The 14798-nt window shown below is 51.4% G+C and overlaps 1 protein-coding gene across 4 annotated transcripts in view; it reads left to right on the forward strand.

Moving 5' to 3' along the window:
• Window positions 1-14798, forward strand: part of SLC6A6 (solute carrier family 6 member 6) — an 88335-nt gene that overhangs the window by 14988 nt on the left and 58549 nt on the right. The window contains exon 3 of one of the 4 annotated variants that reach the window (XM_032262335.1): window positions 9843-9976. The exons of the other annotated variants lie outside the window; for them this stretch is intronic. Coding sequence (XP_032118226.1) covers window positions 9952-9976 — 25 coding nt within the window. The 5' untranslated portion in view covers window positions 9843-9951. The remainder of the gene's footprint in view (window positions 1-9842; window positions 9977-14798) is intronic. 4 annotated transcript variants of the gene reach the window in all.

Below are 14798 nucleotides of genomic sequence, written 5' to 3' on the forward strand. Positions count from 1 at the left end.
CACTGAGCCTCTATCTCCCTAAGTTCAGGTGATCCTCCCACCTCAGCCTCCCTAGTAGCTGGCACTACAGGCATGTGCCACCATGCCCAGCTTATTTTTGCACTTTTTGTAGCAATAGGGGTTTACCATGTTGCCCGGGGCACGGTGGCTCAGGCCTGCAATCCCAGCACTTTGGGAAGCCAAGGCAGGAGGATTGCTTAAGGCCAGGAGCTCAAGGCCAGCCTAGGCAACATATTGAGCCCCGTCTCAGCAAAAATTAAAAATAAATAAAATTATAAATAACAAATATGCAAAATGGAAAACCTTTGCTAAAGTTGCAAGAGTATTACAGTGGCCTCGCATTACACCCTTTGTTAAGATTTTCCCATGGGTAACATTTGCCACATTCACTTCATCTCTTTCTCACTAATATGTTAAATAAAAATAGCCATGTGAATTTTCTTCCATTTTTGCTGAATCACTGGGGTAAATTGCAGGCGTGATGCCCCTTAACCTCGGTCCTGCAGGTCTTTCATAAGAGCAAGGCCATTCTCTTATATAACCCTGGCACAGTTACCTACCCCAGGAAACTGATTTAACATTGACGTGATTCCGTTATCTATGGATCTTAATGGCATTGTGCTGATGGTCTCAGTGTTTACAGCAGCTTTATTTTTCTTTTAGTTCAGGATCATCATCGTGTTTTTAAAAAAGGTTTAAGGAATGTCTTCTTCACTGACTTAAGACATTGCCTACTCTAGGGGCTTCCAGATTCTTTTAATCCTCAGCATTCATTAAATACATTTTACAATGGGATTTGGCCTGTGTGCGCACATATGCAAACATGCGTGTGAAAGTCAAACCCTGAAACTGAGGTTTCTCAGATTATCTCGTACTCACCATCCGCTGTGCTCTGCTCTGCGTCTCATTTTGTAAAAATGATGGCCTTGACCCCTTCCCTTGATGTCAAGAGCGACTGTGGACTCTGCTTTGGAATTTGAAAACTCTGGCTTCCTGGGCAGAAATTTCTAAGGGGGAAGGCTAAGCTCCCACTGGTCCAGGGTTGGGATTGGTTGATGTGGGGTCCCCTTGAAGCTGGGACCAGACAGGCATTCATTTGTGGCCCAGAGCTTCTCAGCCTACTGCTGCTGGCGGCTGGACCGACCAAGTCCTTCCTTTTCATCAAGCCCCTTGGGCATAGAATGCTTAGTCACAAGCAGCCCAACCCCGGGGAGATGGATTCTTTGCGCTGTGACATTGGGCAGGTGTGTTCCCCCAGCCAGCTGCTAGGCAGGCATGGAGGTGACCTACACGATGCTGGCCTCCAGAGTCATCATCATCATAATTATAGACGTCAATAATCATTGCTAATACTTCCTGGACTCAGCATGCTCAGATGGTGCTGAGAGGTTTCGTGCGTTAACTCATGTTTCTCTGTCAACCCTAAGAAGTTGGGTGTGCTGTTGAAAAAACATGACATAAATTTATTGAGTGCTTCCTGCTAAGCATGTCACAGACCCACACACAGCCTCCTCTGGAGCCCTGTGGGGTGGGTGCTGATGTCATCCCCATTGTACAGATTGGGAAACTGAGGCTTGGAGAGATGAATTGATTGTTCTCAAGGTCACACAGCTAGGAAGGATTTGAACCTAATTGAGCTGACCCTAGCCCACTTCCTCAGGCTGGGAGCGGCCTCTGGTTCCAGCCCCTTCCTCTTAAGGCCTTCCTCCTGGTTAATGAGAAGTCAAGGGCAGCTGGGGAATGAGTCTTCTGCTGCTGTGAGGCTGGAATGTGAGTTCTGCTTCCAGATAAAGAGTATTGTGCAAGGGGCCCTGCCTGGGCTGGCAGCTTTATAGGCAATAAACAGAGGCTGCCAGTTCTTCTTTTTGAGGCTTGCTGATGTATTTGCACATGGGAGCCCATTTTATAGAAGAGCCTGACAGGCAGGTTTGCCCTCAGTTTTATCTGATGCCTCCTCCAAGCAGCCCTCTTGGCTTACACTTTCTGAAAGGGCTCCTCATCCCCGACATAGCAGGGGTGTCTAGAGGAACAGGGTGAAAGAACAGATGTTGTCACCTCTGAAGTCTGAGCACTGATGGTGTCCGCCCTCCTCACTGGGCACGTCACTTGGGGGCTCAAATCTTCAGGTTCTCATCTGAGAAAGGGCCTGACACGGATATGTGAATTGGTTGGTTGTTCAGTGGAGCCTGAACTTTAATGGACCAGCCCAGAAAAGTATTGCTGACAGGGAGCAACCCATGTAGTGGAGTCCATGGAGCTGGGGAGTCAGACAGTCCCTAGCTCAAATCCCAGCTCCAGCTCTGCCAGTCGCGTGACCTGCAGGGGTCACTGAACTACTGTGAGCCTCAGCTAACCCACCCCTAAAGTGGAGCAATAGCGGCACCCAGGAGGGTTAGAAAGACAGTGATCCTGGGATTTTGGGGTGGGGGTTACCTCACCACTTTTTTATTTTTTTGAGACGGAGTCTTGCTCTGTCACCCGGGGTGGAGCGCAGTGGCACGATCTCTGTTCACTGCAACCTCCACCTCCCAGGTTCAAGTGATTCTCCTGCCTCAGCCTTCTGAGCAGCTGGGATTACAGGCACCTACCACCATGGCCAGCTAAATTTTGTATTTTTAGTAGAGACGGGTTTCACCATGTTGGTCAGGCTGGTCTCGAACCCCTGACCTTGTCATCCTCCCGCCTCAGCCTCCCAAAGTGCTGGGATTACAGGTGTGAGCCACTGCGCCCTCCCAACCTCACCACTTTGTAAGCACGGTGAGGTTACGTGCTCAGAAGGCCTAGCACATCAGTGCCAAGCACCCCACATGCAGTTTCTCATTTTATACCCCAAGGTGAGCCCCCCAGAGCAGCTCTCCACCCCCTCAGCTATGGGGCCAAGTCCAGAAATCAGATTCACCTTCCTGGTGCCTGGGGTAATTTAAGGAAGAAAGGAGATTCTTAAGAGGGAGACCTTCTCGGGGCTTGTCGTGAGATCTCCCATGGGGTGCCTGCCCCCACACCCCCCACCTATTTTAAACTGGTAAATGTAGGGGGTGTTAATATAACAGGTCTATGACTTCCAATGCTGTCAGAAAAGGCCACCTCAGTCCTGTTCAACAAGAGTGCCAATTTCAACATTCGCTTCCTGGAAGGTCCAAGACCATAATAAAATGGTATTTATTGTTTACTCTGGTTATTAAAGTCATGCATTTTTGGCCAGGCGATGTGGCTCATGCCTATAATCCCAGCACTTTGGGAGGCTGAGGTGAGTGGATCACTTGAAGTCAGGAGTTCAAGACCAGCCTGGCCAACATGACGAAACCCCATCTCTACTAAAAATACAGAAATTACCCGTGCATGGTGGTGCGCACCTGGAGTTCCAGCTACTCTGGAGGCTAAGCAAGAGAAAACAAGCGGCTGGATTTGGACCAGTGGCCAGTTTGCTGACCTTGTTGTAAGCAGTGATTTGTTGAATAAACCAGCATTTATTTAATTAATTCCCTAGTGATGGGAAATTGGTTGGTTACAGTTTCTCTGTCTTGTAAACCAGTTTGCATTTTGTTTGTTTGTTGAGACAGGGTCTTGCTCTGTCCCCCAAGCTGGAGAGCAGTGGTGCGATCCAGCTCACTACAGCCTTGACCTTCCAGACCCAAGCCTTCCTCCCACCTCAGCCTCCTGAGTACCTGGGATTACATGCATGCCACCATGCCTGGCTAATTATTTTTTGTAGAGACCGGGTCTTACTATGCTGCCAGGCTGGTTTCAAACTCCTGGGCTCAAGTAATCCTCCTGACTTGGCCTTCCAAAATTCTGGGATTATAGGCAAGAGCTCCCATGCCTGGCCTCTATTTTCCACTGTTGTAAAAGACACGTAACATAAAGCTGACCGTCTCAACCACTTGAAAGTGTACAATTCAGTCGCGGGAAGTAGATTTAAAGCGTTGTGCAGCCAGTCTCCAGCAGTTTTTCATTTGGCAAAACCAAACCCAGTGAACGCCTTTTGAGTGGGCATCTTTACAGGTTGGTCTGGGCAAGAACTGGGCTTGCTGATCGAATGGGGTGCACGTGTTTGAGATGCTGGGCATGTGTTGATGAATCATTGACCCTGCAGAGGTTGCCCTTATTTACACTCTGGCCTGATATCACTGACAGCCCTGGGGCATCGAGATGGAGTGGTGGCACCTCCCTGGGGAGCTCCTGCCTTCAGGACTTTAGGAAACGAGATTTAAAACGATTTATCCTAGAGAAGCAGCTCCCAGTCTGCCAGCCTTCCTCATTTGGGGAAGACAAGAAAAACCCAGTAAGCAAAAAATAGCTCTGAATACTGGGCCAGACTCGAGGCTGAAAAACATACCCCATCCCTAGAGGAGATGTGCTGGTAGCGCCTGCGCTCAGGGGTGCCCTGAGCCTCAGTGTGAAAGTCATTCGGTTTCTACCCTGCTCTGTGACTCTGGGCACATCCTTTAACCTCTCTGTGGGCTCCAGGGTCCTCTGTCAAAATGGGCCTGACGTAGAAGCTCCCTTCTCTGGCTGTGAGGGTCGGGGAAGAAAAACTATGAAAGTTCTTAGCGCAGGAACCGGCACATAGCAGTTCTTCAATAAATGATAGTTATCATTGTCATTGCTAGTATTATTGTGATTATTTTTGGCACCTCTATCTCAGAGAAGTCTGAATATATGCATAGTAATCACATCTGCAGCCCTCTGCAGTTCGCACGGTTTACCCAGCTTTGATACCTGCATCTTCTTGTATGGTAGTTATTATTGCCCCCCATTTACAGGTGAGAAAACTGGGGCTCGGGAAGGCAATGAGAAACTGGAGGTCAGCCACATGTCAGGACAGGGAGCCTGGGTTTAGCCCGTGTCTTTCGCTTTGGTATTGCACATGGCCGCTGCTGGAAGATGGGTCTGGGGCAGGCAGGTGCCTCCTGCCTGGCCTCAGCCTCGCAGGAACGCCTGGGCCTCAGGTGGAGTGAGGACGCCTTGGATGCAGCTTCTCAGCTAGGCTCTTGGACCCAGCAGGGGAAAGAGGGGGATTTCTTCAGGGAGGGGCTTTTTCAGAATTGGCAGGGACTTTCAGGACCTTGGCTGCCTACCTCAGTGAAGTCTGAGGGGAGTTCCTGGAAGGCATTTCCATCTGTCCATGTGTTCTCAGTCAGTGGACAATTAAGTCCAGAAACCTCCGTAAAGAGCAGTCACCTCCAGGATCCCTGGGGCTACAGAGAGCTTTGGGGATTTTGGGGGGCTGGCTCCTCAGGTGCCCAGGAAGGAAGGTGCCCTGGGGCAGACCCAGCTGCCCGCAGGGACCTCCAGGGTGCCGTTGTCTACTCCTGTCTCCACTCACTTACTGGCGGAGCTGGGACAAGTCCCCAAACCTCTGTGTGTGTGTGTGTGTGTGTGTGTGTGTGTGTGTGTGTGTGTGCGCGCGCGTGCACACCCGCGCGTGCCCTCTGATTCACAACATGAAAACAAGTGAATAGAATAAATCATTTATTCCCAGGGTAGGTTCTTGGGGTAGCAGTGCCAAGCTCGGGTGAGAATCTCCACCCCTTCGATTTAGGAGCTGGTGCCCTGGTGCGAGGGCTCTCCTCCAAGCTGAGCGTCCTCCTCTGTCAGGCACAGAACATGTGTAGCACAGGGCTGGTGCCCAGGCCCCTCCCCAGCCTGGCTCAGTGGCTCACCCTCTGGGGGCCTACACTCAGGCCACCTGGGCTTCCTGTCATTGCTTCTCAACCGTGCCCTCATCCCAGCCAGAGGTAGAGGTAGAGTCGCATCCCTGCTCTTCTGCCTGTCAATTCCTAGCGGCAGCTCAGCTCCCGTGTCCAAATCCCCATCCTCACTCTTCTTACTCTGTGGAGTCCCACCTGGGCCATTGTATTACAATAGACTCACCCTCCTACCTCCTTTGCTACCTCTGTCACAGGGAGGGGAGGGGCTGGGTTCTCATTTGTGTTTTTGGGTTTTTTCCTGAGAGCTCTGCTAGTCTCACAGCCTCTCAAGTCTTTTCTGGGCATCCTGCCTGTCCCTGACAAGGGTCTGTCTCTTGTCTCTTAAGTTACTAGGGGCCCAGAGAGACTAGATTCCGATGAGGAATCCAAGACTGGGTCCACATCAATGAGAAGGAAGCCAGGATTGATTAGCAATGTCTGTCAAGGGGGCAGGGTGGGAGGAGGTGGCATGTGTGTCGTCCAGGTGACACCCTTAGTAATGGGCACTTGCTTTGGAAAAACTGTAGAGGAGCCCAGAGGACTTCAAAAGGACTCTACAGCCAGCAGGCAAGAGGTCTTCTGGATGGGAAGAAGGGGACAGAGTCCCTCTGGAAGGACAACGTGCCCAGGGGAGCGCTGCTGTGCCAGGCCTTCTCATGCCTCGGTGTGATCTCACACCTGAGATGAGTGTGAGACACTCACACATGAGTGTTGCGGGACAACATTCATTCACTGAGTACTTACTGAGCAACCGCTGTATACCAGGCACAGTGCTAAGTGGGATAAAGGCCCTAAAGATGCCGTTGGTATAGAGCCAGGAGGCTGGGCCTCGTCTCAGGTGGGTAGAGGGAAGCTGTTTGTGACTGTGGGCTTGTGAGTCTTTCTGCCTCCACTTTTTCATTCACTCTTCCTTATAACAAGCCTCCTGAGGCTCAAAGAAGTACAGTGATCTGCTCAAGGTCACACAGCACCTTGAGACCTCAGGCCTCTGCTCCTCTCAGAACCACCCGTCCTATTGTGGGGCTGTCAAGAGAATAGTCTTTGCTGCTGCTTCTTTGGGCAAGTCCATTTTCCATCTGCGCCTCAGTTGCCCCATCTGTAAAATGGACCCTATGATATCTACTGGGTTAGCAAGTGGATATAGGAGAAAGCAATTTGGTATTTTGAAAATACCAAATGTGTCTTATTAATTAATATTAGCCATAATTCAGGGGAGATTTATTCACATTTAACAATCCAGGCATTCAGGGAAGTCTCTCACCCTAAAAGAGACAAAATCAGGGAGTGTGGCCTTCTGTGGGCCAAGCGATCCCTGTGCGGCCCAGTCCGGAAGCCTCACTGCTGGGTTCTGGACCTGCTGGATGTTCCGGGGAGAAGGGTTGTCCCAGCTTACGGTCATGGAGTCAAGACCTTTTGTTTGTCTTTGGCCTTTCTAGTCCATTTGAGGAAGTCACCTTTTTAAACCCCTGCCAGCTCTGCTGAGTAGGGGAAAGGCCCTGGCAAGAGTGTATGACGTCAGGGGAAGTTTGGGGAAAATCTCTAAGCATATGAACATTGAGAATTGAAAGTCTGATCAGTCATTTAAAAGTTTCGGACTTTTGCTGTGGCTCAGGCCCCAGCTATACCTGAGGACCCAGAAATGAGCCACCCTCTGTTCAGCCTGGGAACGTGTGTGGGAAGATGCTACAAATCAGGACCCTGTCAGGGGTGGGGAGGGTCTCTTGAAGGTACTTTGGGCACAAAAAGTTAAAAAAAAAACTCTCAGAGATCTTGAATGACAGAAATATGCCAGTTGGCCATCAGACAGTGAGGCCATTCCCAGTAGGCGAAACAGCCCAAGGAAAGACCTGGTAGACAGTGGAAGCCTGGAGTGACTTTCTAGAAGCCCTAAGGAGTGCAGCTTGGCTGGAGTGTGTCCTGCTCTAGGCAGTGGGGAGGGGACAAGATGGGGGTGGGGGTGGGTCTGGCTTAGTGACCTCAGATCTGTTCAGAGTGATTGGTCTTGATTCACTTTGGGGAACCAGCCCAGAAACAGGAATCCTTATTTCATGGTTCCAAGTGCCCCTTAAAGGTAGTGCTTGTTGTTTTGACAACTGGCTTCTGAGCAGACAAACCCTGCCTTCACCCAAACAGAAGAATCCCAGGCGCAGCCACAAGTCCCCAGAGGAAACCCACTCTAACGAGGTGTCTAACCCAGTTTGCTGACTCACGTGGTTTTGGGAGCCCGTGGAGTGCATTGGGAGGGAGGGGATGGGGACGCCGCACTGTCGAAGGAGTTTCCGTTGAAGCTGCCTGTTTGACACACAACACCGGATGGAGAAACCGTTTAGCTGGTATTTTCCCAGTGTGGCAGTTCTGGAGCCCAGAGGTGTTTGTTTCTGCCTCTCCCAGCACTTAGCTGGAATGCTAAGAAGGGGCGGAGTCAGGGTCATGTTGGTCGAAGAAGGGCATGAAATGAAAGATGGCTGATCTTTCTCGAGCATGGAGTATCCTGTTTCTCCTGAGAGTAAATCCAATTGTGTATTTGAGGCACTTCTTTGTACTTTCCTTGTGTAATTTGAGATGGCCCATTTTACAGATGATGCAACTGAGGCCCCCAGGGAGAAGTGACATTCCTAGGTCACACTTGCAGCTGGTAAGGGATGCAGTGTTAGGTTCCAACTAAAATCTTCTAGGTGATGCAGCATAGGTGAAGGGTGGAACTAGGCAAAGCTTATTTGGGAAACAGAGTCCCGCAGGAGCTGCCTGCACTGGTAATACAGAGCCCAAGCAGCAGAGGCAGGGAGGGCCCCTCCTCCCCACTCACATTGTGGGGAGGAATTATGTAGAACTCGGCCATCTAGGGGTCAGAAAGAACTGCTTGACCAAATAAATAGATGGGTCAATTAAAAAGGACGGATTTCTTGGCTATATATAGTTGTGGCCTAAATCTCAGGTATCCTTGCCCCCAAGGAGTAAAGGGAGCCGTTTTCAGAGGGCACAAGCTATGGACAGAATAAGCTGATTACATCCTGGGGATGGATGCTTTGCAGGAGTGAGAGGAAGCTCCAAGGAGGTGAGGGGTGGGTGGGGGACTCAGTGGGTAGAGAGGGAGCAAGGCAACAATTGCATTTCCCAAATGATGCGGGTTGGGAGACCACCCTTGGATTCTGCTCCTTCCCCTCATCAATTTATTTGAGATTAGTCACACCCCTGGATATCAGCCACCTACTTGCTCAGGCCAGTCTGAATTCAAATGACTAAACATTTCTTCCCTAGCCTTCGGGGTCAGTATTTAGAAATCACAGCCAGTATGCAGAACTCTCACCAATTATGAGTATAATTAAATGGGAAGATCCGTGCAAGCACTAAGCACTGGGCCTCGCATAGCCAGGGCTGTTAGCGGCTGCTCCTGTGATTGAGACCAGCTGCCACCCGGCTGGTGAAGACACTTTTGATCTGGGCTGATTCAGGAGACCTGGATTCTAATTCTTGAGTTAATTTGAAAGTAATACCCCTGCCTCTAGCGGTTTCAGTTTCCCGGTGTCAGGTTGAAGGGGAGAGACTTCCTGGTGTCAAAGGTCACAACCAGGCGGTGCCCCAGAGCCCAGTGGTTACGGATCCAGACTCCAGTCGGCCACTTCCTGGCTGTGCAATCTTGGTCCAGTCGCTTATTGACTCTGAGCCTTAGTTCCTCATCTCCATTTGGGGTAAGTCCCACTCCCCACCGCCCCCCGCCGCTGCATCTCGTAGGGTGGCTGGTTAAGTATTGAGTAAAACAATGCATCCACATGCTGATTCCTGAACCTCTCGCGCAAGCACACAGCGCAGGGAGCTGGGATTGCCCACAGGGTTGGAGGATTTTGCATACATTTAACGCATTTCGAGTGTGCTTTTAAGCCCCATTAGACGAAGATGCTACAAAGGCTCACTACTTTTGGACTAATTAAGAGAAAAGTAAGCCGCTGTAATCAGTGAAACATGATTTAACGAAAGAAAAAAATATTTAGCATGATTAAAACATTTCTATTAGCTACAATTCTGTAAAGTGCCATCACAGTGCCAGACACACTATGTCAGCTGCAATTATTATTATTTCAGCTGTACAGGTAGAATTAGGAGAACCAAGGGTTGCTATGACAATAAGCTGAGCCCCTCCTCATCCCTACCTAGGAGGAGACCTGGCCCCACCCAGAGCTTCCTGTGGTCTTAGTGGGGAAGAAGAAACTTCTGGACCGGCTTCCCAGGGGTGGCTGCACCTGCGGACTGAAGATGAGCAGGAATGTGTCTTCCAGGGCCTAGGAACGGTAGGGCCTCCCAGAGACAGCATGGAGGTGGGGAGCTCTGTGATAAAGGAACCCCTCTCTGGTGTTAGTTCTTCTAACACCACGGAGCGTCCTTATGTGGTGTATTTGCCTGGAAAACACAGCCTCCTGGCACCTAGCGCTGTGCTGGAAGGGGCATTGTGACCTCCTGCTCAGATACTCTGAGGGACAGAGGCTGAGCGCTGGGTGTCTTCCACACTCTCTCTGGCTGCTTCTGTGCCTCAGTCTCCCCTGCCTCCAGTGAGTAAGTGGTGTTTGCTTGTCCACTCATCGTGTCCCCTTCTGCTCACAGAGCCTCTGCCCCTTTCCAGAACCACTCTGGGCTCCCTGCTGTGATCACACCCTGTGTGGTTGCCGGCAGCTGTGGTCACCTGAGAAATGGGGTTCAGTGGGATCTGCCCACAGGGGGAGTGTGCAGGGGGCCAGTGTGGGAGCTCTTTGGTCATACTTAATTCCTGGCAACCTGGGTGGCCCTATCAGAGCCCCAGTGGGACAAAGGTCTTCCCCAGAGGCCCGCAGCTTGGAGGAGGGCATGGCTTCTCTCACTGAGGATACTTGCCCAGGTTGCCCCTGCAGACCATCAATGAGAGCCTCTTTTTTCCCACCTCAGCCCAAATCCTTGCCGGAGGCAGCCTCTCAGTACCTGAGCTGACCCAGGGTGGGTCACCAGGTGGACAGGGTTGGTGGAACCCTCCCTTGGAGCCAAGAACCTCCATGGGGTTTGGGGCCCTGTGTTTTCTAGGCCTGGGAGAGAGCTCCCCAAATCAGTAGGGAGCCCTGCTGGTCCTAGGACATCCAGGCAGCAGGGGAGGGAACTGGAGGTGCAGATCAGACCTCGGACATGGGAGACCAAGGCTCTCATCCAGACTCAAGCAGCCCTTCTCCACTTGGACCTCAGTTTCCCCACCTGTGCAATGGTGGCATTAGGCCAAATGATAGTGTTGAATTTCACAAGCTACTCCAAGTTCAAAAACAAAATTTGGATTGAGAGGTGGAGTGGCCTGCCCTTGGGCTGGCACACTTTTTATTTGACCACCATATGGGGATTTTTTTTAAGTGACCAACTGCTCTCACCATGATATAAAAGGGGAAACCACATACCAAAAAATAATAAGACCCCCAAAAGTGTAAGGCTGTAATGTTAGAAGGCAGGGACATGTCACACTGTAGGCTAGGGAAGTCTTCATTCCAGAGTGTCACAGCCCACAGGCTGGCCTTGGGCAGCCACAGAGTAGAAGCCCTTTGGGAAGATCTAAGAGCCAACCACAAGAATTGCGGCTGTCCTGAGTCCTGCTACAGGCAGGCAGCGCTTCCAGATTAGCCCCAGCCTGAGGAGCTATTCCCCTTCGTGTGTGGAGTTTTAAATGTACACTTCTCTGGGCACCCAGCCCTGTCCTGAGCAATTAACTTGGTGTGATCGCCATCCACCCTGTGAGGTCGATGCCATTATCAGCCATGTTATAGGTGAGTAAACCAAGGCACAGACCATATGCTGCCCAGGGTTGCAGATCTGGGGTTTGAGCCTTGTCAGCCTGGCTTCAGAGCTGCCTGGTTAGCCCCACCTACTTTCCAGGCTTCCATCTCCTTACTGTATGTGAACTTGGCATTAAGCTGTTGGACTGGGCTGGGCATGGGCTCACACCTGTAATCCCAGCACTTTGGGAGGCTGAGGAGAGTGGATTACGAAGTCAGGAGTTCAAGACTAGCCTTGCCAAGATGTTGAAACCCTGTCCCTACTAAAAATATAAAAATCAGCCAGGCACTGTGGCAGGTGCCTGTAATCCCAGCTTCTCGGGAGGCTGAGGCAGGAGAATTGCTTGAATCCTGGGGGTGGAGGTTGCAGAGAGCTGAGATTGCACCACTGCACTCCAGCCTGGTCGACAGAGACTCCGTCTCAAAAAAAGAAAAAATGAAGTTGTTGGACTGATCTGTCACTCAATGATGCCTAAGTGAGGTGTCCCCAGTGCCCAAGGACCTCAGCCAGGAGCTGTGGGGTTTCAAAGTTGCCACATCAAGGGGTCCCAGTGTCTGATGTCTGCAGTAGCAGCCATCCTGGGGGCCGCCAGCGGGGTAACATTCCTTTCCTGAAGGTTTTCTCTCCAGCTGCCCAAGGTGTCCGTGGTAACCAGCAGATAGAGAGAAACTTCCTGGCCACCCTGCTCCAACGAGCTGCCCTGCTGTTCCCTCCTGTGGGTTGTTGGGGCCGCTCTGCAGGTCTACAGCAAAATCCTTTTCTACTCTCAAGTCCAGTTCCCAGCCCTTGTAACTTCCATCTGCCCAGCTTAGCAGGTGCCACCATCCCAAGGGCCAGACGGGTACCCAGTACTTTCCATGGGGAACTGCAGGCCCTTGTCTGGTCCCCCACTCCTGCACTCTGCTTTCTGCCCTGAGATGCTCCCCTAAATGCATCCTAGAGGCTAGGAAGGAAGGTGACAGCAGGTTTTCACATCTGTGCTCAGATCCCCAGGGAGCCACCAACCTAGGGGACCCACGTTGCTCAGTCAGCAAGAATATTGATGGGGACCCCAGGATTCTCCAGTCACACCCACTGCAGAAGAGGAGGGTGGCCCCTGAGAAGCCTGGGGAGAGACAGTTGGAATAGAAAGGAAGGGGCAGCTAGGAAGAGGCCCAGGTGTTAGGATGATACCCCGAATCTCAGAACCGGTTGGCCGGTGTTTGAGGCCTGGTCTTGGCTCTGTGAGACAATCTGTAAAGCACTCAGCAGGCATGGCGCCCAGGAGATGCTCAGCAGGGCCTCAGCTCAGAGTCCATGCTGCCCGGCATTTTAGCTGAATGCTGGTCAATTTTGTCATCATCCTGATGGCGTGAATTTTCTAAGTGCCTGCCGTAGGCCAGGCACTATCCTAAGCAGTCTGTACACGTTTGGTTCTTTAATCTCTCAGCAACCTCACAGCCTGGGTACTGTTATTACCCCCATTCTATATTTGAGGAAACTGAAGCACAGACAGGTTTATTTATGGTGTGCAACTTTCTCTCCTGGAGAGGGTCCCTTCGTCCAGAGAAGGGCTGTGTGTGTAGGTATGTGGGAGGGACAGTGGGGACCCTGCACCTCCATGCTGCTAAGCCTCCTGAGAGCACGTCTAAACCACAATCCAGAACAGAGCAAACCTCACCTTGGTCAAGCAGTGTCACCAGTGCCTCCAGTGGCCTTTCCTGCCATTGGTCCCTATGCCTGGGGAGGTGATGTTTAAGGGACAGGTGTTTCTGCTCTTGGGGAAGCCTCACCTGCTGCCTCCACTGGAGAAAGAAAGTGACCTCTCTCTGCTGGGGCAACAGCAAGAGGCGCTCCTGAGTCCCAGGCGGTGCATCTTGCAGCTCATTCCTGTCCTTGGAGACACTGCCTGGGGCCTGCCTGGCTGATCTGTGCCCCTTACCTGCTGCAGAGACAAGGCCAGGCTTCTTTTTCCCTCTGCACCCCCCAGCCCCAGGAGTCGGGGTTGATCCCCAAGGCTTCTCCCCCCAGGATCAAACATGCAGGCCCCACTCAACTGCCCACCCCCAGAAGCCCGAGGTCACCCCTGCCAGCCTTTGCCTTGATTTCTCAAACTGCCTTTCTCTTTAGCAAGTGGCTAAAGGTGCGTTGGCTTTGTCTTGGGCCTGCATCTGGGTTCTGCCGCTTGCTACGGAGTAACCTTGGCCAGGTCACGTCTCCTCTGAGCCTCGTTTTCCTTATTTGTATTTTTAGTAGAGACGGGATTTCACCATATTGTCCAGGATGGTCTCGATCTCTTGACCTCGTGATCCACCCACTTTGGCCTCCCAAAATGCTGGGATTACAGGCCTGAGCCACCACCATGCCCAGCCTGTTTTCCTTATTTATAAAATGAGGGCCAAGGTCCCCATCTGCCAGGGCCTGGTGAGGAGCAGCAGCAGTAGGGAATAAGAGACCCTCTGGCAAACTCTCAAGTCCAGGACAAATGGCTCTTGGGGTGATTCTGGACTTAGTGGGGCTGCAGAAGTGAAACTCAGCCTGGCGCAGCCCCTAGATGCTCACAGCCTGACAGATGAGATGTCTGCGCACACACGCATCACATGTATGCACTCTCATCAGCCAGCCTTAATCTCTTTCCTGAGCTGATTTTGTTTGATGTTTTGCCCAAGTGTCTCCCAGTTCATTAGCACCACCATTCCCAACCTCACCTGATTTTAAGATTCACTTGGGAAGCTGGTTAAACAAGATGGATTTGTGGGCCCCCACCTTGAAAATTTAGTCAATAGTCTGCAAGGGTCCAGGTGTCTGCATTTTTAGCCAGTATCTCAGGCAGCTCTGCTGGTCCCCATGTGAGGATTTTGGTCATCCACTGGTCCCTCCTAAGATCCCAGAGACTTCAGCAATGAATGACTTTACAGATTATAAGTCCCGTTTACAGGTCAAGAAACTGAAGTTTCCCAAGGAGAAATTTGAACTTTATCCACAGTTGCTCAGTTCTGAATGAGAGTCCAGTGTCTGCTGGATGGAGGGGGTGATTCGAGCTGGAGGATGTTAGACAGAAGAGTCTTAGGTGGGCAGGAAGGGCTTTTGCGGGGTGGTGACACTTGGGTCAGGGTCTTCAAGCTGGGCGGGATCTACCTAAATGGAAGAGAACCCACAGACTTGAAAGGGGCAGTGCCAGGGAGACTCATGCTGGGCAAAAGGAGAAATAAGGTGACAGAGATTGGGAGCAGGACAGGCAACTCTAGTGAGCCTGAGATTCCAAGAGGAGAAGTTTAGATTGTTATCCAGGCAGCTGGGAGTCACTGATAGTTCTTGAGCTGGGGGCTGACATGGGAGGCTTTTGGGGTT

This window comes from Sapajus apella, unplaced genomic scaffold, assembly GCF_009761245.1.
Source record: "Sapajus apella isolate SASKATOON/1434 unplaced genomic scaffold, GSC_monkey_1.0 scaffold128, whole genome shotgun sequence".
Taxonomy (NCBI): domain Eukaryota; kingdom Metazoa; phylum Chordata; class Mammalia; order Primates; family Cebidae; genus Sapajus; species Sapajus apella.